Here is a 24,745-nt window from a genome sequence, read left to right as displayed (position 1 = left end):
TCAGGGAAAAATCTGGCAAATTTTATTGCTAATTTCTAGAAGAAAAACATGACAAAATGAGAGACAATCTGAGCGGAAATGCCCCGCCCCCCCAAATAAATGAGCCCCCCGGTGCCGTCAGTCAGTCTCCCCCCGACCCCCCAGGTACAGAGGTGCCGCCGGCTCAGTTCCGGCCCATTGGTATTTACTGGGTTCCCATACAGACCCAGCAATGAGTCTAGAACCCTCGGGTCCAGTTGGAATGTTCTAGAGTCCGTTGGTGGGTTCTGTGCCCGGGGGGCAGTAATAGGAACAGCAGCCCTGAGAGCGGTTGGCCGGGCAGAGAACTTGCCCCTTTCAGTAGCACCGGCCAATCAGGGCCAAGGGCAGAATGGGCATCGGGCGGCGTCAGTGCGTTGGCCAAACAGCGACCACGACAATAGCGACGAGGAGGAGGACGATCACCACCATCATAGCTGCGGGGGGAGAAGAGCAAGAGGGTTAGATGACTTCCCTGGGGGGGTGAGCGGGGGAGGGGCTGCAGTGAGCGGGGGAGGGGCTGCGATGAGCGGGGGAGGGGCTGCAGTGAGCAGGGGAGGGGCTGCGATGAGCGGGGGAGGGGCTGCGGTGAGCGGGGGAGGGGCTGCAGTGAGCGGGGGAGGGGCTGCGGTGAGCGGGGGAGGGGCTGCGGTGAGCGGGGGAGGGGCCTAAACTGGGCCAATAGGCTGCAACTTGCCATCAAGTCTTACTACAAAGAAGAATTTTCATATGCAAATTGGCACTTTCTTATTTTACCCACAATGCATTGCATTCCCCCCACAATTCCAGAGGCAGAAGTGCCATATGGATACAAATTAGCGGGCGGTGTATTTGCCCCCAGTGTTGGCACCGCCTCCTGGCACGCAGCGTAACTTGGGCACTGACCGGCTAAAGCCGCTAAGGATCAGGCTGAACTGGCACACTAGTACTTTGCTATTTACCCCCTGTATATCTGCCCCCGGGCAGCAGGAAGGGCCACTCCTCTGAGGGAACAGTGCCCGCTGTGCCAGGCTGCCATATTGGGCGTGACGACCGCAGACAGGGGGTGATTAGTGCTGAGAATGAAACCCCCGGCACGGCGCATTAAGGAGAAGCTCCCTGAGGACGACAACTGCTCGGCTTGGCTGCGGCCGCGAATTATTCAAATTCTGCAGGAGTCGGGGGGGCAGGTGGGAATGTGTTGGCCCCGCCCACTGTCACGCACCAATCACACGCTCACTTAGTGCATCCCCAGCGAATAGCTGCTCCTGGGAACCTGCGGCTCCGCTTCTCCCTATAATCTTATTTAGCAGTGATTTTGTGTTCCGTGGCGCTGCCAACTGGCACCCAGCACCCTGGCACCCTGTAACTCCTCCCCCCCCCCCCGAGTCCTGAGGCGGGGTGACTGTTACCCCAATGTTTCTATATATCTGTAAGCTTGTTATGGGCTAAGGGGGCCCAGCCTGAAGGCCAGTTAGGGGGGGATTTGGGGTGAGTGCTTATTTGTGCCCTGGGTACCCCTGGAACTATAGCGGGGTGACTGTTACCCCAATGTTTCTATATATCTGTAACCTTGTTATGGGCTAAGGGGGCCCAGCCTGAAGGCCAGTTAGGGGGGATTTGGGGTGAGTGCTTATTTGTGCCCTGGGTACCCCTGGAACTATAGCAGGGTGACTGTTACCCCAATGTTTCTATATATCTGTAACCTTGTTATGGGCTAAGGGGGCCCAGCCTGAAGGCCAGTTAGGGGGGGATTTGGGGTGAGTGCTTATTTGTGCCCTGGGTACCCCTGGAACTATAGCGGGGTGACTGTTACCCCAATGTTTCTATATATCTGTAACCTTGTTATGGGCTAAGGGGGCCCAGCCTGAAGGCCAGTTAGGGGGGGATTTGGGGTGAGTGCTTATTTGTGCCCTGGGTACCCCTGGAACTATAGCGGGGTGACTGTTACCCCAATGTTTCTATATATCTGTAACCTTGTTATGGGCTAAGGGGGCCCAGCCTGAAGGCCAGTTAGGGGGGGATTTGGGGTGAGTGCTTATTTGTGCCCTGGGTACCCCTGGAACTATAGCGGGGTGACTGTTACCCCAATGTTTCTATATATCTGTAACCTTGTTATGGGCTAAGGGGGCCCAGCCTGAAGGCCAGTTAGGGGGGATTTGGGGTGAGTGCTTGTGCCCTGAGGTACCCCTGGAACTATAGCGGGGTGACTGTTACCCCAATGTTTCTATATATCTGTAACCTTGTTATGGGCTAAGGGGCCCAGCCTGAAGGCCAGTTAGGGGGGGATTTGGGGTGCTTATTTGTGCCCTGGGTACCCCTGGAACTATAGCGGGGTGACTGTTACCCCAATGTTACCCAGTGCCACTATGTGGGGGCCCCGGGGAGATGCCGGATGAATGCGTAGGAAGCAGTCACTCAGGGGGAGACTGCCGGCTGTCACAGCACAATCCCGGGGGGGCTTGTCTCTCTCTAGCACTCTAATGTGAGTGCCGCGAGCCCCCGGCCCATTGTGCGGCTGAGAAGCTGCCGGATTTCTGGCACCCGTTCAAGTGGCGTGTGAAACAGAGAGAGCCCATAAACATGTCTCGTACTGACGGGGCCCCTGTGCCGGGGGGGGTTCCAGGGGGGGGTGCCGGGGTGCCAGCCTGGCGCTGATTTACCATGAAGAAGCACTTGTAGCTGTCGCTCTCCCGTTGGCAGGGGGGGCTCATTCCCCAAGGGTGGGATTCCGGCTGGTAGGAAGGGTGAGGAGGGGGGAGAAAGGGATACTTGCCCATTAAGCTTACACTCTAAGTGGCGGCCGTCCCTCAGTACTGGGCTCTGCAGCCACTGACCGCTGGGAAGGGAAGATCCCCAGCCACAATGGTGGGAATGGGCCCCGGGCATCTTGGCATTAATAGCTGCCCAAGTAAGGGGTGCGGGGTCTTTGCTTAAATGGGCCAGTGACCCCAATACTCCCCTCTGCCCGTCTCCCTGTCTCAAAGAGGTGCCACGAGAATCCAACCAGGTCTGGTGCCAATGAGGCCTGTGCCCATAGGGGGGTATCACCCCCACATATAGCAGGGCAGGGGCCTGGCAGCTCCATGGGTACTGGGCATAAAGTAGGAAGGGATGCTGGCCGTGGCACTGGGGCACCATTATAATGGGCAAGGGCCACAAAGTATGAATGGAGCTCAGTGCCACCCTTGCTGGCTGGCAGTGCCAGTGGGTAGGAGGGGAAAGCATGGGGTGCCAGCTGGCAGTGCCAGTGGGTAGGAGGGGAAGCATGGGGTGCCGGCTGGCAGTGCCAGTGGGTAGGAGGGGAAAGCATGGGGTGCCGGCTGGCAGTGCCAGTGGGTAGGAGGGGAAAGCATGGGGTGCCGGCTGGCAGTGCAGTGGGTAGAAGGGGAAAGCATGGGGTGCCGGCTGGCAGTGCCAGTGGGTAGGAGGGGAAAGCATGGGGTGCCGGCTGGCAGTGCCAGTGGGTAGAAGGGGAAAGCATGGGGTGCCGGCTGGCAGTGCCAGTGGGTAGAAGGGGAAAGCATGGGGTGCCGGCTGGCAGTGCCAGTGGGTAGGAGGGGAAAGCATGGGGTGCCGGCTGGCAGTGCCAGTGGGTAGGAGGGGAAAGCATGGGGTGCCGGCTGGCAGTGCCAGTGGGTAGGAGGGGAAAGCATGGGGTGCCGGCTGGCAGTGCCAGTGGGTAGGAGGGGAAAGCATGGGGTGCCGGCTGGCAGTGCCAGTGGGTAGGAGGGGAAAGTATGGGATGCCGGCTGAGTGAGCGTTGGCACGGGCAGGGTTAAGCTGGCAGCTCAGGGAGGATATGAGCTAAGTGTCAGTTCCAGTGCTGCTCGGGGTTAAACACTCGCCGCGAGGGTTTGGATGGCGAATTTGGCCCAATAAAACAGAGAGAGAGGAAACCTGTTTATTCCAGCGCTGGCACCGCAGAGGGGCACTCACCCAGCCATATGCCAGTCACTAACCAGCCCCACTGTGTGCCAGCCGGGTAATAGCCTGGGGTAACATCACCCCGTGCCCCTAGGGGAGGTACAATCACCCCGTGCCCCTAGGGGAGGTGCCATCACCCCGTGCCCCTAGGGGAGGTGCCATCACCCCGCGCCCCTAGGGGAGGTACAATCACCCCGCGCACCTAGGGGAGGTACAATCACCCCGTGCCCCTAGGGGAGGTGCCATCACCCCGCGCCCCTAGGGGAGGTACAATCACCCCGCGCACCTAGGGGAGGTGCCATCACCCCGTGCCCCTAGGGGAGGTACAATCACCCCGCGCACCTAGGGGAGGTGCCATCACCCCGTGCCCCTAGGGGAGGTACAATCACCCCGCGCCCCTAGGGGAGGTGCCATCACCCCGTGCCCCTAGGGGAGGTGCCATCACCCCGTGCCCCTAGGGGAGGTGCCATCACCCCGCGCCCCTAGGGGAGGTGCCATCACCCCGCGCCCCTAGGGGAGGTGCCATCACCCCGTGCCCCTAGGGGAGGTGCCATCACCCCGTGCCCCTAGGGGAGGTGCCATCACCCCGTGCCCCTAGGGGAGGTACAATCACCCCGCGCCCCTAGGGGAGGTACAATCACCCCGCGCCCCTAGGGGAGGTGCCATCACCCCGCGCCCCTAGGGGAGGTGCCATCACCCCGTGCCCCTAGGGGAGGTGCAATCACCCCGCGCCCCTAGGGGAGGTACAATAACCCCGCGCTCCTAGGGGAGGTACAATCACCCCGCGCCCCTAGGGGAGGTACAATCACCCCGCGCCCCTAGGGGAGGTACAATCACCCCGCGCCCCTAGGGGAGGTACAATCACCCCGCGCCCCTAGGGGAGGTACAATCACCCCGCGCACCTAGGGGAGGTACAATCACCCCGCGCACCTAGGGGAGGTACAATCACCCCGTGCCCCTAGGGGAGGTACAATCACCCCGCGCACCTAGGGGAGGTACAATCACCCCGTGCCCCTAGGGGAGGTACAATCACCCCGCGCACCTAGGGGAGGTACAATCACCCCGTGCCCCTAGGGGAGGTACAATCACCCCGCGCCCCTAGGGGAGGTGCCATCACCCCGCGCCCCTAGGGGAGGTGCCATCACCCCGCGCCCCTAGGGGAGGTGCCATCACCCCGTGCCCCTAGGGGAGGTGCCATCACCCGGCGCCCCTATGGGAGGTGCCATCACCCCGCGCCCCTAGGGGAGGTACAATCACCCCGTGCCCCTAGGGGAGGTGCCATCACCCCGCGCACCTAGGGGAGGTACAATCACCCCGTGCCCCTAGGGGAGGTACAATCACCCCGCGCCCCTAGGGGAGGTACAGGGAGAGGGAGCCCAGCAGTCAGTACAGAGAGTAGTAGGGACAGGGAGAGGGCTCCCAGCAGACAGTACAGAGAGTAGTGGGGACAGGGAGAGGGCTCCCAGCAGACAGTACAGAGAGTAGTAGGGACAGGGAGAGGGCTCCCAGCAGACAGTACAGAGAGTAGTGGGGACAGGGAGAGGGCTCCCGGCAGACAGTACAGAGAGTAGTGGATATGCGGATAGAGGGCAGAGAGTAGTGGGGGCAGGGAACGGGCTCCCAGCTGCCCCACTTTGGAGGCACGACACATTCCGCGCAGCTCAGAGCTACTTGAAAGGCAGGAGAGATACTTTTGCCGGCGAGGGAACAATAGGGGCTCAGATTCCCTGTTGAGGAAGGGAGAAGCCCCCCGCTTGTTGCTACTGAGCCCCCTCCAGAAACAGCCTGCGTTCCCCTCCAGTAAATGGCGAGCACTACACACCCTTGTGCTGGGAACAGAATGGGCTCTGAAGGGCCCTCTCACCCATACACTGGGAACAATGGGGCTCCTTGTGCGCCTCCCCAATTCCATCCCAGGCCCAGACCCCCCCAGATGTGCCGGGTCACTAATACACTGGGGCGCTGGGACCCAACGGGCTGGTACCCCCCATCGGCTCCGGGGGGCTCACACACCCACACAATGAGCTGGGAATTATTACTGAAACGCTAATATTGGGTTAAGTTACCCTTTAAATCTTATTGTTGGGCAGCCATGTGGCCCTAAAGCGCAGGGTAGAAATAAAGGGCGTTTGCGTGGAGTGACCCCCGAGTGAGGCCTCAGACAGGGGTGCCAGGGCTGTGCCCCCGGGGGGGGTATTGGGGTGACACTTTAATGTCTCGGTCTCACTATAAAGTTCATTTCAAGGTGAAACAAACCCTTTTGGGGGATAAAAGTGAAATAACTGGGAAACCGAGGAGTCAAGGGGCGACTTCTGAGGGCGCCAACCCCCCCAACTCTGCGCCAACCCCCCCAACTCTGCGCCAACCCCCCCAACTCTGCGCCAACCCCCCCATCTCTGCACCAACCCCCCAACTCTGCGCCAACCCCCCCAACTCTGCGCCAACCCCCCAACTCTGTGCCAACCCCCCCAACTCTGCGCCAACCCCCCCAACTCTGCGCCAACCCCCCCAACTCTGCGCCAACCCCCCCATCTCTGCCTTTCAGCTTCTGATAGATTGTAAGCTTCTCCGACCATCATTTATGAAAGCAAAGTGAGCCCCGGGGGGGGGGGGGCGACCTTTCTTCCAGCAGTGAAAGAGTCGACAGGGACCCTGGGGAGGTTTGTACACACAGAAACAAATGGGGGTATCAGCGGGGGGGGGGGGGGGCGGCTTGTTCTCTGTCTCCCGGGTGATCCATCATTCTCCGCCGGCCGCGCCGCGTCCCCCCCTATTCATCCGACACTGAGTGCCCAGCATTCATCCAACGCGCTGACCCCCCAGGTCTCCTCTGCAAACAGAGCGTATGAAAAGCCAGAGTGGGGCGAGCGGGGCTGGAGTGGGGGCGCCGGGGGGCTCCGAGGACTTGCTGATCCCTGGAACACATTCATATCCTTTGCTTGGAGCTCTCGCCGGGGGGGAACAATAGCCGAGGGGCTCAAAGGTCTGGGATCTGCAAATAAAGGGTCCCTGCTGTCAGGGGCAGCGGGACGTGGAATGAGCACCCATATCCCCCCCGGCGCGGGCTGGGGGGCCCTCTGTTTGCCCCGTTACTAGGAGGCCGCCGGGGAAAAATGGAGGCATTTCCAAGGCCATTGAAGTGCAGGTTTATTGGGCAAATAAAGCTGCTGTGAGACAGTTTAGCCGGGGGGGGGGGGGGGGGGGGTTAATGAGCTGAAGGGAATGGGGGGGTTACAGCCCATCAGTTATACCACATGCTGGCAGTGCCCACTTCCTATATTGGGGGCAAAGCACTTGAGCTGGGATTAACCGGGGCAGCGTGGGAATTCTGCCCATCAATACGGGCAACGTATATCGCGGGCTGGGGGGGCTCCTACTGCTCAATCAACCCCCCAATACCCCCCCACCAACTCAGTTTCCCTACAGCACAGAATTTCACATTAAGCCCCCCCTTGAAGGTCCGACGTTGCCCATAGATATAGGGACCCACTGATCAGTCATATGGGGGGGCCCCTATACCCTCCCCTGATAGTCACTATCCTGGCACCTTAGTGCCCCTGGCTGCTCTTACCCAAGGTGCCCACATTCCTGGCATCATATAATGGCACGCAGGGGGGTATTTAGCTGAGCCCCATAACCAATGAGGTTACGCCAATGCCCAGCCAATAAGGAGTGATTTTCCATTATTGGGCAGAAGGGGATGTGGGCAGTCATAGGCCGATGCCAGGAATGGGGGCTCTAAATGCCAGTAAGAACTGGGGTTGGCATCCAGGTGCCCGGCTTATCTCCCCTTTAATCCGTAGGGAGGAGGCCAATGTGGCCCCTGCGCCATTCATTTCTATTGGCTGAATATAGTGGAGGAGCCGCCTCTATCTACTGCCCTGTTTGGGCCCTTAAGAGCCTCTGGGGCCCTAGGCTGGAAGGCTGACATAGTTTAGCAGGGGGGCTGCTGTGCGTGGGGGCTGGATTGGGAAAGACACCCCCATAATAAACACTTACACCCCAAATTCCATGTCACACAGTAATGTATAAATAAAGCCACGATCTCGGCTTGGGGGCCACAGAGCAATAGAACGCCGGCAGCTTATTGGCCCGTGTATGGGGCCCCGGGGTATCTGTCTGTATATCAATAAGGAAAGCAAAGCTCTTGATTGCAAGCTCTGCAGTCTATCCCACAGCCCAGTGTCCCCCCCTACTGGAGGCCAATGATACAGAGACCCATGTATGGGGCCCGGGGCATCTGTCTGTATATCAATAAGGGAAGCAAAGCTCTTGATTGCAAGCTCTGCAGTCTATCCCACAGCCCAGTGTCCCCCCCTACTGGAGGCCAATGATACAGAGACCCATGTATGGGGCCCCGGGGTATCTGTCTGTATATCAATAAGGGAAGCAAAGCTCTTGATTGCAAGCTCTGCAGTCTATCCCACAGCCCAGTGTCCCCCCCTACTGGAGGCCAATGATACAGAGACCCGTGTATGGGGCCCCGGGGTATCTGTCTGTTTATCAATAAGGGAAGCAAAGCTCTTGATTGCAAGCTCTGCAGTCTATCCCACAGCCCAGTGTCCCCCCCTACTGGAGGCCAATGATACAGAGACCCGTGTATGGGGCCCCGGGGTATCTGTCTGTATATCAATAAGGGAAGCAAAGCTCTTGATTGCAAGCTCTGCAGTCTATCCCACAGCCCAGTGTCCCCCCCTACTGGAGGCCAATGATACAGACTCCTGACCTGGGAGTTATTTACCCTCTTTGGGTTGATTCCTGGTGGTTCCCTAAGAAACCAATCGCTCTGACCCCGGGGGCCACCCATGGAGGGCCGGCACAATGGCATGCTGGGACGCTTTGTCTCGGCATTTGCCCCCCCCCGGCCCCTTGTGTCTGACCTTGATCTCAAACTGGGAGAAGTGACCTTGATCTCCCCCCAAATCAAAGCAACGAAACTAATTGTGTCCTTAATCCACTTAGCCTTGTGCCCCCCGGCCACTTCAGGATTGGAGGGAGGAGGGCCCCCCCTTGCCATTTAATCCCTGCGCGGTCAGCGGGAGCACGAACGGCTGGGCTTGGGGATTCCTAACGATTGCCCCCAGTGTGCGGGGTAACAAAGAGACCAACAGCGTGGAACTGGGGCCACAGAGAGCAACCCTGGGGGGGCAATTACCAGACAGATACGGGGGGGGGGTGAGAATCCCTTCTGCTTGTGCTAAGTCGGCATGTACAGGGGTTAAACCCAGCCAGGGGGGGCACATGGGGTAAATAAGCCCCCGCTATATCTGTCCTTGGATTTGTTCTTTCCGTGAATTCATTGTGTTTGTTCCCATCACATTCCCCGTGGGAACCCAGATCCTCCTGTCATTGGCGCAGCCCTGCAGTTCAACTACACCCCTACGGGAAGCTGCGATTCATGGGGATGCTGGGAAAGTTTAGTCACCTCTGCAGAACCAGAACCCACGACCCAATTCGGCCCCATTGGACCCCACTTATTGGCGTTGGCACCTACCGCAGGAGCCGGATTTCCCATCCACCAGTTTGATGTGTCGGGTTTGGTTGCGGATCTTGGAGTCGGTCGTGTCCACCAAGGCGCTCACGTCATCGATGATTTCTGTAACGAGGAGGGGAGACCCCAATAAGCACTGCGCCCCATTATTATTATTAGAAATCTATAGCTGGGTAAGGGGCCGTCTGTACCCCTAGTTACACCCTATATAACTGTGCCCCATTGGCTCGGGGGGTGCCAAGAACACCTGGGAAGGTAGGATTCCAACAAACACCCCCCAATATACCTGTACCATCTCTGCTGATAATCCTTTCCCTGAATCCACTACCCCACAGCAGATTTACAAGCCCCGGCTGTGGCAAATAACTGCCCCCTGTTACTGTAGCGCCCCCCCATTTCCATTCCTGACCCAAAGGGGGTCTCACATAAGCCCCAGAAGCCCCTTCAGCAGGTAGAAGCAGCACCGGGAGGGGGGTTCCATATATCCATATAGCGCCCCCCCCATTTCCATTCCTGACCCAAAGGGGGTCTCACATTAGCCCCAGAAGCCCCTTCAGCAGGTAGAAGCAGCACCGGGGGGGGTTCCATATATCTATATAGCGCCCCCCCATTTCCATTCCTGACCCAAAGGGGGTCTCACATTAGCCAGAGAAGCCCCTTCAGCAGGTAGAAGCAGCACCGGGAGGGGGGGGGTTCCATATATCAAAATAGCGCCCCCCCATTTCCATTCCTGACCCAAAGGGGGTCTCACAGTAGCCCCAGAAGCCCCTTGGGCAGGTAGAAGCAGCACCGGGAGGGGGGGGTTCCATATATCAAAATAGTGCCCCCCCATTTCCATTCCTGACCCAAAGGGGGTCTCACAGTAGCCCCAGAAGCCCCTTGGGCAGGTAGAAGCAGCACCGGGGGGGGGGTTCCATATATCAAAATAGTGCCCCCCCATTTCTATTCCTGACCCAAAGGGGGTCTCACAGTAGCCCCAGAAGCCCCTTGGGCAGGTAGAAGCAGCACCGGGAGGGGGGGGTTCCATATATCAAAATAGCGCCCCCCCATTTCCATTCCTGACCCAAAGGGGGTCTCACAGTAGCCCCAGAAGCCCCTTGGGCAGGTAGAAGCAGCACCGGGGGGGGGGTTCCATATATCAAAATAGTGCCCCCCCATTTCTATTCCTGACCCAAAGGGGGTCTCACAGTAGCCCCAGAAGCCCCTTGGGCAGGTAGAAGCAGCACCAGGGGGGGGTTCCATATATCCATATAGCGCCCCCCACCCCCGGGGAGGCACGCTAGGTGTGGAATTCAGACGTGTGAGCTCACAGGCCGAGGGAGAATTCCTTCCATGGAACGTTCCGTTTGGCCCCTGCAGGTAACACAGTGCAGCCGTGTTTGTTGTGGGGCCCCCGGGGCATTTTCCCTGTCAAACTGGAATATTATGAGGCAAATGAGCCCTTCGCACAAAACCCCTCACGTGGTGCAACTGGGGGGGGGGGGCAAATATTCTGCTGCTCCCCAAGCAAGAATGAGTTAACTGCACATGAAGCTTTGCCCCACGTGGGGGTATCTTTATCCATACCCAGAACTTCATTTCCCATCATCCTCGCTTCCCAGAGCCGGGCTGGGCTCAGCCAACTAATAATCTAGCTTCATTATGAATCTGCTTTCTGGTTGCTATGTTGACAGATCATAGCAACCAGGTGGCATTTTTATGTGAGATGGGCAGATACTGCCAACAGCAAACTTATTCCAAATAGGAACATGCCCGGCCTAAATAACAGTTACTTCCGTCAGAAGACTAGACTGTAAGCTCTTTAGGCCATTCTCTCTCATACAGAACCAATGGGTCGCTGCTTTCCCAGCAGAGCACTCCGTGACTCTGTGCTGCCCCCTCAGGCTGGGGAGCCAATGGGCACAGGGGTGGGAATAGCCCCTTTGTACTGCTCCAGGCCGGGGCAAATCCCGCTGATGGATAAGGGCACGTGTGTGAGTGGCAGAGCTCTGCGCCGTGCCATTGTAACCCCCAGAGCCCCATCAGGGATGTTTCATGTTGTTCTTGGTATTCGGGTTACAGCAGCCCCCCCCCCCCCCCCCCCCCCCCCCCCCCGTCCCACATACAGGCCTGGGCTTTGTTTATTCATGGAGCTAAATGGCCATAGGGACCCCCGACTCTCTCATTTGCCCCATTCTGCCCCCAGTTCAGCATTGCCCCGGGGGGTCCCCAGCAGAGCTGCCCCATGTCGGCACCCAGCCCCCCAAATAATGAACTAAATACACCCCGGCAAGTTTAGGGCCCCCAACTCTTCTCTCCTTCCCTCCCCCAATTGTCTGGCCCTACTGCCCCCCATCCCTCCCTATATTTACCCCTCCCCAGATTCCTGCCCCGTATAACCAATAAGAGCTCACTCCTAGGATGGGGCAGAACAGGTGGAGGGGCTCGGGGTCTCTCCTCACACTGGGAGGGAAAGTGAGAATAAATACCCCCCCCTGCACATTCCAGGCAGAGCGTAAGGGGCAGATGTGAGTTTAATACATAATCCCCCTCGTTCTATTGGTTCCTGTGGGATCGTTAGCGGTGAGTTCTAATTGCACCCATCGATAAATCCCCTTCTGTAAATCCCATAGGAATAAACAGAACGCGGGGGAGGAGTTATGTATTAAACTCACAGTTTGATAAATCGTATGGAATGTCCCCTGACTCCGGTTGCCGGGCTCACCCTCACGTGGTTACGGTGTAGGGACTGGCCCCCGTGCCCATACGCTGAGTGTATAACATGGCGCGGTGCCAACACATGCAGTAAATGAGATTTATATTATTCCAAGCGCTTTCCCTTTCAGGCCTGGGAATTCATTATTATTTGGGAGGGAAAATAGTGCGGCGTCCAACTCCCGCCCAATAGCGGCACTCTGCCCCCCCCCCTCACCTGTTAACACCTGCAGTGCCAGGGGCACCTGTGTGCTGAGACGACCTGCCCGCTGGGGCCCGGGCGGCACTGAGTGCCACATACATAGCTACAACTCCCGGGACCCTCTGAGCGTTGCTATGGGAGGGGTAACGGGGGCAACTGTAACACTGAATGGGTTTCTCCCATCTCTGACACCCGGAAAGTTTCCGACTTTAAGGGCAAATGGACACCATTACAGAACCGGCGCCGCCGGCCTCCCTGCATGAAATCCCCACCGGCCGCACACAAAGAGAAACACTCGGCTCCTTACTAACCGGACAACTTTGCCTTCAAAGTGTGACATTTCCCTGTTCTGGGGCTGCCGAGGGGGCGGGGCTGCGCGTCACATGCTCTGGCAGGAAGCAGGAAGTTCTACATGAACACAGGAAGGGCTCCTGCCTGCATAGGGGAAAGCCCCGCCCCCGAGGAGAACACAAAGAAGTCCCAGCAGGGGGTGGAAGTGTCACATCAGGTAAACACAGAGCCAGAAGCACCCCCAGGCCCCACCCATAGGGGCGGTGCTTGTTCCCAGTAGCACCCCCTGCTATTGGGCAGGAGCCCTGAGGCCAAACCCAAGCCATTCTCGTCACGTGACTCAAAAGCCCCAAAAGTGGAGTAGGCAGAGATATCAGACTAAGGCTCCGCCCAAAACTGATTGCCCGCCTCCGTTTGGGACATCTCATCCATTTAAATGGCGGGGGGGGGTTCAGATGGGTATGGGGCAGGTGTATTTAAGGGGTGCAATCAGGGAGGTGGGTCCTGCAGTTGGGGGCCCTATGGCACAAGGGGCCCCATAGAGATTTATGGGTTGTTGGATTGTAGGAGGGGCTTTTGGTATAATGGGTGTGGCCTTGTGTCTCTTCATTGGGCCCCATTCTGCCCTCCACACAGGTGACCAATGGGTTAATAATTGGGGGACTTTTTAGTATGGGGCCCTGTGGTGGTGCTGCCCAAGATGCCCCCAGGGACTAACAACTCCTGGTTGGGGCATATGAATGGTTGCGGCCAATAGGAAGAAGGTGCAACAGTACCTTCCAGAGTTGCCCCCCCCCCCCAGCTACCGACCCCTAAGGATCAGCCCTAGTCCATAAAGGGTTAAAGCTGCGGCCATATTGGGGGAGAACGTAAGGGCTTCCAATAGCCATTACCCAATTGGCACGTACCGCGGCGGCGCGGCTGCCAACCCAAACACTACTCTTTAATGTTGCTGGAAGGCGCCGCCGGCCAGATGTGGTCACCAGTCCCAATAACACAGGCGAGGGCGATATTTATAGGGGGAATATTCGGAAAATCCTCGCCGGCGGATAACGGGTCCCCTAATTGGAAGCACGTGTGGCCCCCGGGGCAGATAGGAACCACTTGTTGGGCATGTAGGGGGCGATTGTGCCGTTTCCAGACAATTATCCGGGGAGCAAAGGACTCTGGGACAGATCAGATTGCCCTTGAAAACAGAAGGGCAGGAGTCCCGTTAGTATTGCTGGGCCCCAAACCCCCCCTGGGGTCTGTTCAGCCGAATCATCCAGTGGCGAGTGCTGGTACTGCGGGCGACAAAGCTACCAAAGGGCAACTAAACTCCAAACCGGGCAGCTCCGGGGAACCGGCAGCCATTGGGTTAGAGGAGTTCAAAGGGATCTCACACACCCTGGAAATGGCGGCCAGACTACCCCCCGGATCAAACGAGGAATGGAGAGTATAAATATGTATGATTGTTACAAAATATCCGCAGATTGGAACAACATGTCCCAGAGATGCCTTCCCCTTTAACTTTAACCTCTGATAGTAACAATTAGCAGATGGAAAACTCAATGACCAGACATGTTATAGCTATTTAGAGGCTACGAGCGACCGTAGGGGGCTGTTCCTGCTGAATTGTGCTTAGTACAGGGGAATCCCTATGTGCCATAGGTTTATGGTATCTCTCTGTACAGGCTATGGGCAAACTTAGGGGGCTGTTCCTGCTGAATTGTGCTTAGTACTGGGGAATCCCTATGTGCCATAGTTTTATGGTATCTCTCTGTACAGGCTATGAGCAAACTTAGGGGGCTGTTCCTGCTGAATTGTGCTTAGTACAGGGGAATCCCTATGTGCCATAGGTTTATGGTATCTCTCTGTACAGGCTATGAGCAAACCTAGGGGGCTGTTCCTGCTGAATTGTGCTTAGTACAGGGGAATCCCTATGTGCAATAGTTATATGGTATCTCTCTGTACAGGCTATGAGCAAACTTAGGGGGCTGTTCCTGCTGAATTGTGCTTAGTACAGGGGAATCCCTATGTGCCATAGTTTTATGGTATCTCTCTGTACAGGCTATGGGCAAACTTAGGGGGCTGTTCCTGCTGAATTGTGCTTAGTACAGGGGAATCCCTATGTGCCATAGTTTTATGGTATCTCTCTGTACAGGCTATGGGCAAACTTAGGGGGCTGTTCCTGCTGAATTGTGCTTAGTACAGGGGAATCCCTATGTGCCATAGTTTTATGGTATCTCTCTGTACAGGCTATGAGCAAACTTAGGGGGCTGTTCCTGCTGAATTGTGCTTAGTACAGGGGAATCCCTATGTGCCATAGTTTTATGGTATCTCTCTGTATAGGAAGGGGCGGGAAGGTTCCAGTCCATTCTGTATCATTTATTTGCACCCCCCCCCCCCCCGCCTTGCACTGTGGGGGCCACTGGAAACATCACTTCAGTAAGGAAACAGGTCCGGTCCTGCCATAACAGCACAGACTTCTGGGAATCAGCCATCACAGGTGTGCCCCCCCCCCCCGCACACAATCTCACACATTCCTCCTCCTGCCCCTGGGGCAATTTAAAACCATTTCCTTTTGTCTGCCCCACACGGGGCATCATGCCCTTGGCTTTCTGTATGATTGGGCCACAGAGCTAATGGCTAATTTATTGGCTAAGTGAGAAACTCCTGGGATTGGATTATAAATCAGCAGCAGAAATCCCAGAGGGCCCCCCCATCCTACCCTGCTCGGCCTGTTCCCAGTGGCCCAGAAAGGGTGGGGGGGTCACAGCTTATTCTCTAATCAGATGACGTTGAGCTCAGAGGAGCCCCCTGGGGGTGATGAGGAACACGTGCAGGGGCAGTACAGGTGCACAGCGGGGCAATTACAGCCAATGACTCGGGGGGGGGGGGGGGTAAATAACCACAATGCAGACAGGCCCGGGGGCACCCACAGCTACACCAGTCTGGGGGCGCAGAGAAAATATGACAAATATTTCCCATTCCCAGCATTACTGGATATCTAACCCATATACTGCCTCCTCGCCTTGCTGCAGTGCTGCAAATATCATCCTCATTTGTTCCAATGCAATAAATGGATTTCAGTTTGCCATAGCAACCAATCAGCAGGCTGAAGTTACAAGCCATCTGACTGGTTGCTATTGGTTACTAGATGTGGGCAAATGTAACACTTAATACATTACCCTGAAAGCGCCATTGATTTCAGCCATTAGATCCTCTCAGTTAAACTAATGGTATCCTGGGGGGAGGCCATGGCAACAAGTAACATGGGGCCACTAATGTTAAGTAGGCGGGACAAGAGGGCAGATAATATATGATACTTGCCCCAGTGAATAAAGTCCTTGAATGATACAATAACTATAAAGATGAATTCTATAATGTACCCCCCACAGGGGTAACGGGAAGGGGTTGGGGGGGGGGGGGGGCCCTCAGTAATGAACAAGGGGATGCTTTTAGCTTATTCAATAATACGGCACTAAAATCTATATTATCAGAGATAATTCCATGTTACGGAGACAAAAGCCCCACTGCCCCATTGTTACCCCCATAGAGGAGAGACGGTGCCACAAAGTGACTCCTGACAGCGAGACCATTAATACAGACGAGGCCTGACAGTCTGACCCCGGGACATGTCGTTCCTGCACGACTGGGGGAGTCGGGTATGTACAAATGGCCCAAACAGATCCATTAGTCCCATTGGGTGGGGGGGACCCATATTAATGAGCTGCTCGTTAGTAACCGTTTGGGCTAATTCAGGGGGGAGTCGTTTAAAGGGGAAGAAGAATCGTTGCGGTGAGTGGGGGAACATGACAAAGTGCCATTGGTTCCGGTGTCGGATCTGCACATCTGCCCCACGCTGCTCCCGCTCCATTAGCCCCCGGGGCACGGCATGTGTTAGCGTTTAGTTACACGGCCCTGTCGGAATGGGGCCCCCACTGCCCCCCGGGACCCATCAAGCACCCGGGCCTCATTATTTATTCTTAAAGGAGCCCAAGGGGGAAACCAAGAGACTCACAGTGTTCACTGAGCTACGGTTCTGTCTGGTTCTGATCTACTTGCACCCCAAAATATCATCTAGTAACTCACTGTGAGTAATGGGTTCATATCGTTATCCTAATTAGTGCAAAGCAGCACTGCCCAGTGGGGGGGGAGACTGGGGAAGAACATGGGGTGAGGGTCGGGGAGACTGGGGGAGAACATGGTGTGAGGGTCGGGGAGACTGGGGGAGAACATGGGGTGAGGGTCGGGGAGACTGGGGGAGAACATGGTGTGAGGGTCGGGGAGACTGGGGGAGAACATGGCGTGAGGGTCGGGGAGACTGGGGGAGAACATGGCGTGAGGGTCGGGGAGACTGGGGGAGAACATGGCGTGAGGGTCAGGGAGACTGGGGGAGAACATGGGGTGAGGGTCGGGGAGACTGGGGAAGAACATGGTGTGAGGGTCGGGGAGACTGGGGGAGAACATGGGGTGAGGGTCGGGGAGACTGGGGGAGAACATGGGGTGAGGGTCAGGGAGACTGGGGGAGAACATGGTGTGAGGGTCGGGGAGACTGGGGGAGAACATGGTGTGAGGGTCGGGGAGACTGGGGGAGAACATGGTGTGAGGGTCGGGGAGACTGGGGAAGAACATGGTGTGAGGGTCAGGGAGACTGGGGAAGAACATGGAGTGAGGGTCGGGGAGACTGGGGGAGAACATGGTGTGAGGGTCGGGGAGACTGGGGAAGAACATGGTGTGAGGGTCGGGGAGACTGGGGAAGAACATGGAGTGAGGGTCGGGGAGACTGGGGAAGAACATGGAGTGAGGGTCGGGGAGACTGGGGAAGAACATGGTGTGAGGGTCGGGGAGACTGGGGGAGAACATGGGGTGAGGGTCAGGGAGACTGGGGGAGAACATGGGGTGAGGGTCGGGGAGACTGGGGAAGAACATGGTGTGAGGGTCGGGGAGACTGGGGGAGAACATGGGGTGAGGGTCGGGGAGACTGGGGGAGAACATGGGGTGAGGGTCAGGGAGACTGGGGGAGAACATGGTGTGAGGGTCGGGGAGACTGGGGGAGAACATGGTGTGAGGGTCGGGGAGACTGGGGGAGAACATGGTGTGAGGGTCGGGGAGACTGGGGAAGAACATGGTGTGAGGGTCAGGGAGACTGGGGAAGAACATGGAGTGAGGGTCGGGGAGACTGGGGGAGAACATGGGGTGAGGGTCGGGGAGACTGGGGAAGAACATGGTGTGAGGGTCGGGGAGACTGGGGAAGAACATGGAGTGAGGGTCGGGGAGACTGGGGAAGAACATGGAGTGAGGGTCGGGGAGACTGGGGAAGAACATGGAGTGAGGGTCGGGGAGACTGGGGAAGAACATGGTGTGAGGGTCGGGGAGACTGGGGGAGAACATGGGGTGAGGGTCGGGGAGACTGGGGGAGAACATGGGGTGAGGGTCAGGGAGACTGGGGGAGAACATGGTGTGAGGGTCGGGGAGACTGGGGGAGAACATGGTGTGAGGGTCGGGGAGACTGGGGGAGAACATGGTGTGAGGGTCGGGGAGACTGGGGAAGAACATGGGGTGAGGGTCGGGGAGACTGGGGAAGAACATGGGGTGAGGGTCGGGGAGACTGGGGGAGAACATGGAGTGAGGGTCGGGGATACTGGGGGAGAACATGGTGTGAGGGTCGGGGAGACTGGGGGAGAACATGGAGCGAGGGTCGGGGAGACTGGGGGAGAACATGGAGTGAGGGTCGGGGATACTGGGGGAGAACATGGTGTGAGGGTCGGGGAGACTGGGGGAGAACATGGCGTGAGGGTCGGGGATACTGGGGGAGAACATGGGGTGAGGGTCGGGGAGACTGGGGGAGAACATGGCGTGAGGGTCTCCGTGTGCTCCTACCATGGCGCCAGTTGCCTGCAGGTCTGGACTGGGATTAAAAATAGGCCCTGGCATTCCCAGTACCCAGAGGCACAAACAGCCCCCCAGCCCAATAAATAGTGACTGTCTGTGGCACCTTACAGCCCCCCTGGCATTCCCAGTACCCAGAGGCACAAACAGCCCCCCCAGCCCAATAAATAGTGACTGTCTGTGGCACCTTACAGCCCCCCTGGCATTCCCAGTACCCAGAGGCACAAACAGCCCCCCCCCCAGCCCAATAAATAGTGACTGTCTGTGGCACCTTACAGCCCCCCTGGCATTCCCAGTACCCAGAGGCACAAACAGCCCCCCCAGCCCAATAAATAGTGACTGTCTGTGGCACCTTACAGCCCCCCTGGCATTCCCAGTACCCAGAGGCACAAACAGCCCCCCCAGCCCAATAAATAGTGACTGTCTGTGGCACCTTACAGCCCCCCTGGCATTCCCAGTACCCAGAGGCACAAACAGCCCCCCCAGCCCAATAAATAGTGACTGTCTGTGGCACCTTACAGCCCCCCTGGCATTCCCAGTACCCAGAGGCACAAACAGCCCCCCCCCAGCCCAATAAATAGTGACTGTCTGTGGCACCTTACAGCCCCCCTGGCATTCCCAGTACCCAGAGGCACAAACAGCCCCCCCCCAGCCCAATAAATAGTGACTGTCTGTGGCACCTTACAGCCCCCCTGGCATTCCCAGTACCCAGAGGCACAAACAGCCCCCCCAGCCCAATAAATAGTGACTGTCTGTGGCACCTTACAGCCCCCTGGCATTCCCAGTACCCAGAGGCACAAACAGCCCCCCCCCAGCCCAATAAATAGTGACTGTCTGTGGCACCTTACAGCCCCCCTGGCATTCCCAGTACCCAGAGGCACAAACAGCCCCCCCAGCCCAATAAATAGTGACTGTCTGTGGCACCTTACAGCCCCCCTGGCATTCCCAGTACCCAGAGGCACAAACAGCCCCCCCCCCAGCCCAATAAATAGTGACTGTCTGTGGCACCTTACAGCCCCCCTGGCATTCCCAGTACCCAGAGGCACAAACAGCCCCCCCCCAGCCCAATAAATAGTGACTGTCTGTGGCACCTTACAGCCCCCCTGGCATTCCCAGTACCCAGAAGCACAAACAGCCCCCCCCCCCTATAACAGGGCTGTATAAAGGGCTGAATGTGCCCCCAGGAAACCCCCCCTACAGTGTAGGAGCCTGACAGTAAAGCGCAGGGGCTGCTCATAAAGGCCGGAGAGTCGGCGCTTATCTCCCTACTGGAAAACCAGAGCCATAAAAAGCCCCATAAAAGCTCCCCCAGCGACTCCATGGGACGTGTAACACTAATCCCCCGGCACGTGCCGAGCCCCCCCGGCCCCCCGGCCCCTCGCTGGTTATGGGATCCCACAACAAATTAAAAGGAGGGTTTTCTTTTTATGGCTCGGCCTTTAGCTAATATAATTTAACGACTTATTTTCATTATCTGCCTGTGATGAATTTATCGGAGTCGGCTGAGGCAGCGCCGAGGGGCCAGCGACTCTCTATTCCCACTATGGCTGCAGCAAGGGCGCCCCCAGTGTGTGGCTAAGGATATTGCTGATTGGCTACCAGATATGCACCCCCCCCCGTGTTATGTAATGTACAGGGGAATCCCTATGTGCCATAGTTTTATGGTATCTCTCTGTACAGGCTATGAGCAAACTTAGGGGGCTGTTCCTGCTGAATTGTGCTTAGTACAGGGGAATCCCTATGTGCCATAGTTTTATGGTATCTCTCTGTACAGGCTATGAGCAAACTTAGGGGGCTGTTCCTGCTGAATTGTGCTTAGTACAGGGGAATCCCTATGTGCCATAGTTTTATGGTATCCCTCTGTACAGGCTATGAGCAAACTTAGGGGGCTGTTCCTGCTGAATTGTGCTTAGTACAGGGGAATCCCTATGTGCCATAGTTTTATGGTATCCCTCTGTACAGGCTATGAGCAAACTTAGGGGGCTGTTCCTGCTGAATTGTGCTTAGTACAGGGGAATCCCTATGTGCCATAGTTTTATGGTATCTCTCTGTACAGGCTATGAGCAAACTTAGGGGGCTGTTCCTGCTGAATTGTGCTTAGTACAGGGGAATCCCTATGTGCCATAGTTTTATGGTATCTCTCTGTACAGGCTATGAGCAAACTTAGGGGGCTGTTCCTGCTGAATTGTGCTTAGTACAGGGGAATCCCTATGTGCCATAGTTTTATGGTATCCCTCTGTACAGGCTATGAGCAAACTTAGGGGGCTGTTCCTGCTGAATTGTGCTTAGTACAGGGGAATCCCTATGTGCCATAGTTTTATGGTATCCCTCTGTACAGGCTATGAGCAAACTTAGGGGGCTGTTCCTGCTGAATTGTGCTTAGTACAGGGGAATCCCTATGTGCCATAGTTTTATGGTATCTCTCTGTACAGGCTATGAGCAAACTTAGGGGGCTGTTCCTGCTGAATTGTGCTTAGTACAGGGGAATCCCTATGTGCCATAGTTTTATGGTATCTCTCTGTACAGGCTATGAGCAAACTTAGGGGGCTGTTCCTGCTGAATTGTGCTTAGTACAGGGGAATCCCTATGTGCCATAGTTTTATGGTATCTCTCTGTACAGGCTATGAGCAAACTTAGGGGGCTGTTCCTGCTGAATTGTGCTTAGTACAGGGGAATCCCTATGTGCCATAGTTTTATGGTATCTCTCTGTACAGGCTATGGGCAAACTTAGGGGGCTGTTCCTGCTGAATTGTGCTTAGTACAGGGGAATCCCTATGTGCCATAGTTTTATGGTATCTCTCTGTACAGGCTATGGGCAAACTTAGGGGGCTGTTCCTGCTGAATTGTACTTAGTACAGTTTGGACATGGTTTCCTTTTGCACAAGAAGACTGACCCATGAGAGCCACTGTAGTTCCCGGCGTCGGGAGGGGGGGGGGGTCGGCCATGTGCTTTCAGTTCAGGACAAGCCAGCGTGGTGGAGCCGGTGCCAGACTTCACAGACTTTCCATCAGCCGCGCATCAAAGGCTCGGTGACTAAGCGGAGAGATTCCATAACGAGCTGCGCTCTAATAACGCCCCTAATCACTGGCAGATTGCGCCTCCTGTCAGCGCGGGGCGACTCCAGCGGAAAGAACAATGTTTGCGGATGGGTGGGAACCACATGTCTGGCAGCTGCGCGGGAGGGGGAAGCTTTATGTCACTGCGCAAGGGAGGGGGCGTGTCCCTGTTATTAGTACCCCCCCCCCCGCAGGTACCTCTGCTTCCTCCGTATTCCTGATTTATAATGTGGGGAGTGGGAATTTCTATTCTTTCTGCCAGTGATGAGAGAAACGAGCCGGCCGGGGGCGCTGACCCAGAAAGGGGCGGAGAGAGGGGGTACCCTGAAACCCGCGTGTCCCCATCTGCCCCACCCTGGGGATTTGATCATTCTTTGCCCCATTCGGCCGCAGCACTATCCCACGGCACGGGGTGACGGCAGCTTTATAGAAAGCAGAGGGACCCCCCCACCCACGGGGGCTCATCCGCCGGACTTTCTCCAGGTACCCCCCCTTTACATTACGGCTACGAGGGACCCCCCTGAAACCCCCCAAGAGAGAGAAGAAAGCATCTGCTGCTGTACCAAGCTCCTCCAGCAGGGGGCTCTCTGTTTGCTGCACTCGATACGCCAGTTTCACTTGCAGGATGCTACAGATGGAGCCAGGCTTAGAGAATTCTATTGCACCCCTTCTTCCTTTGCAGTAAATGGGGGTCAGCACCTTACAACCCCCCCGCCAATCCTGGAGCATGGTTGGGTGATTCTGCATCTCACTATCAGGGAATGTAAAGGGGACGCTAACCCTAAACTTTGGAATATAACGGTTACCTGGTTGCCAGGGAAACCCTGCATCTCAGCAGCTGCCCAGAGCCCACTGAGCACGTGCGGTGCCACCGACACACAAGAGACGGCAAGTTCAAAGCCCTGGATCATTACTGTTATAGGGCTGTTGTATATAACATTCATTGGCTTTACTTGCCCTTTAATAAGGAAGCAGAGGGGTGATGTTGGGTCAGGTCACCAAGTGACATGTTCTGTTTGCAAACATAGAAACGTTCTCCCAGCCCAAGTGGAAAGTCAGTGGCCCCCACGCTGCCCCCATTCACTTTCATTGTTCCGCCGCAGCCCGTAGCGGATCCCCCGCAGCCCCGCTCTCTGGCCTATTGAGCGCAGGGAAAATGTGAGCGGCAGAAAGATGATGTGGGAGGTGAAATGACTTCAGCCCCGTCCGGTTCCGCACAATAATGGAAAGAAAGCGGCGGCACGGAGAGATCTATTGGGCGGCACAGAGAGATATATTGGGCGGCCACAGCCCTGACAGGGCAAACACGTGTTGGGCACAGAGCGGGCACGGCTTTTCCTCTCACAGAGTTTCCGCACATGGGGCGGCTGTTCATTTGCTCCATAGAGGAACATCACTCCCACTGCCCCCCCCCCAGCCAATAAGGGCTTTAAAGGGCAAGTATTTCTCTTTGTATTTGTCTCATGTAAGTTTGCTCATAGCCTGTATGGCACATAGGGATTCCCCGGTACTAAGCACAATTCAGCAGGAACAGCCCCCTAAGTTTGCCCATAGCCTGTACAGAGAGATACCATAACACTATGGCACATAGGGATTCCCCTGTACTAAGCACAATTCAGCAGGAACAGCCCCCTAAGTTTGCCCATAGCCTGTACAGAGAGATACCATAAAACTATGGCACATAGGGATTCCCCGGTACTAAGCACAATTCAGCAGGAACAGCCCCCTAAGTTTGCCCATAGCCTGTACAGAGAGATACCATAAAACTATGGCACATAGGGATTCCCCTGTACTAAGCACAATTCAGCAGGAACAGCCCCCTAAGTTTGCTCATAGCCTGTACAGAGAGATACCATAAAACTATGGCACATAGGGATTCCCCGGTACTAAGCACAATTCAGCAGGAACAGCCCCCTAAGTTTGCCCATAGCCTGTACAGAGAGATACCATAAAACTATGGCACATAGGGATTCCCCTGTACTAAGCACAATTCAGCAGGAACAGCCCCCTAAGTTTGCCCATAGCCTGTACAGAGAGATACCATAAAACTATGGCACATAGGGATTCCCCTGTACTAAGCACAATTCAGCAGGAACAGCCCCCTAAGTTTGCCCATAGCCTGTACAGAGAGATACCATAAAACTATGGCACATAGGGATTCCCCCGTACTAAGCACAATTCAGCAGGAACAGCCCCCATAGCACGTGTATCTACACTACAGTTTCTGTCTCGGCGCAATCCCCAAATCAGAACCATGTTGGGAGCCTGTCACGGAGCACATTTTTCCCCAGTGAATATTGCGCAGCGATTGGCTGATGTTGGGATTGGGCCGAGGGGAAGCACATGGGAATGATTGAGAATAACGAGCGCGGAGCATGAGAGCCGTAAAGCCGTCACTCCGTCACTCTGATCTCTGTGTTAGCGCCAAATAGGAACCTTCTGGGACGGGTCGGATCAGCTGACAGATTTGCACCTCGGGAGATGGTAGAGATCAGGGCTGGGATCCTGAGACCTTCCAGATGTTGTAGAACTGAAACTCCCAGGGAACATCCCCCAAAAGCCCCAGTGGGGCGCGGCTACAGGAACTGCCCCGAGCCCCACGGGGGGCAATTAGCCCATCAGGCCGGGTCTGCCATCGAAAGTGACTTCCCGAGAGCAGTCAAATTATGGGCCAAACAGAACCAATACCACAACTGAGCTCTAAGGGTTCAAACAAATGTTACAATTGATCCGTGGTTCTGAAACGACCCAAACTGATGTTACAATTGATCTGTGGTTCTGTAACGGCCCAAACTGATACTACAATTGATCTGTGGTTCTGTAACGGCCCAAACTGATGTTACAATTGATCTGTGGTTCTGTAACGGCCCAAACTGATGTTACAATTGATCTGTGGTTCTGTAACGGCCCAAACTGATACTACAATTGATCTGTGGTTCTGTAACGGCCCAAACTGATACTACAATTGATCTGTGGTTCTGTAACGGCCCAAACTGATACTACAATTGATCTGTGGCCAAACAGCACCGAGTTGTTCTGTAATGGGCCAAACAGCACCAAGTTGTTCTGTAATGGGCCAAACAGCACCGAGTTGTTCTGTAATGGGCCAAACAGCACCGAGTTGTTCTGTAATGGGCCAAACAGCACCAAGTTGTTCTGTAATGGGCCAAACAGCACCGAGTTGTTCTGTAATGGGCCAAACAGCACCAAGT

At 56.2% G+C, this 24,745-nt stretch overlaps 1 protein-coding gene across 1 annotated transcript in view; it reads right to left on the bottom strand.

Moving 5' to 3' along the window:
* Positions 1 to 24,745, bottom strand: part of stx8 (syntaxin 8) — a 65,604-nt gene continuing 40,859 nt past the window's right edge. Inside the window, 2 exon segments of the mRNA NM_001037261.1 lie at positions 1 to 455; positions 9,419 to 9,520. Coding sequence (NP_001032338.1) covers positions 388 to 455; positions 9,419 to 9,520 — 170 coding nt within the window. The 3' untranslated portion in view covers positions 1 to 387.

Source organism: Xenopus tropicalis, chromosome 10, assembly GCF_000004195.4.
Source record: "Xenopus tropicalis strain Nigerian chromosome 10, UCB_Xtro_10.0, whole genome shotgun sequence".
NCBI lineage: Eukaryota > Metazoa > Chordata > Amphibia > Anura > Pipidae > Xenopus > Xenopus tropicalis.
The sequence above is the reverse complement of the archived record's forward strand: the minus strand, read 5'-3'. Positions and strand labels throughout refer to the sequence as shown.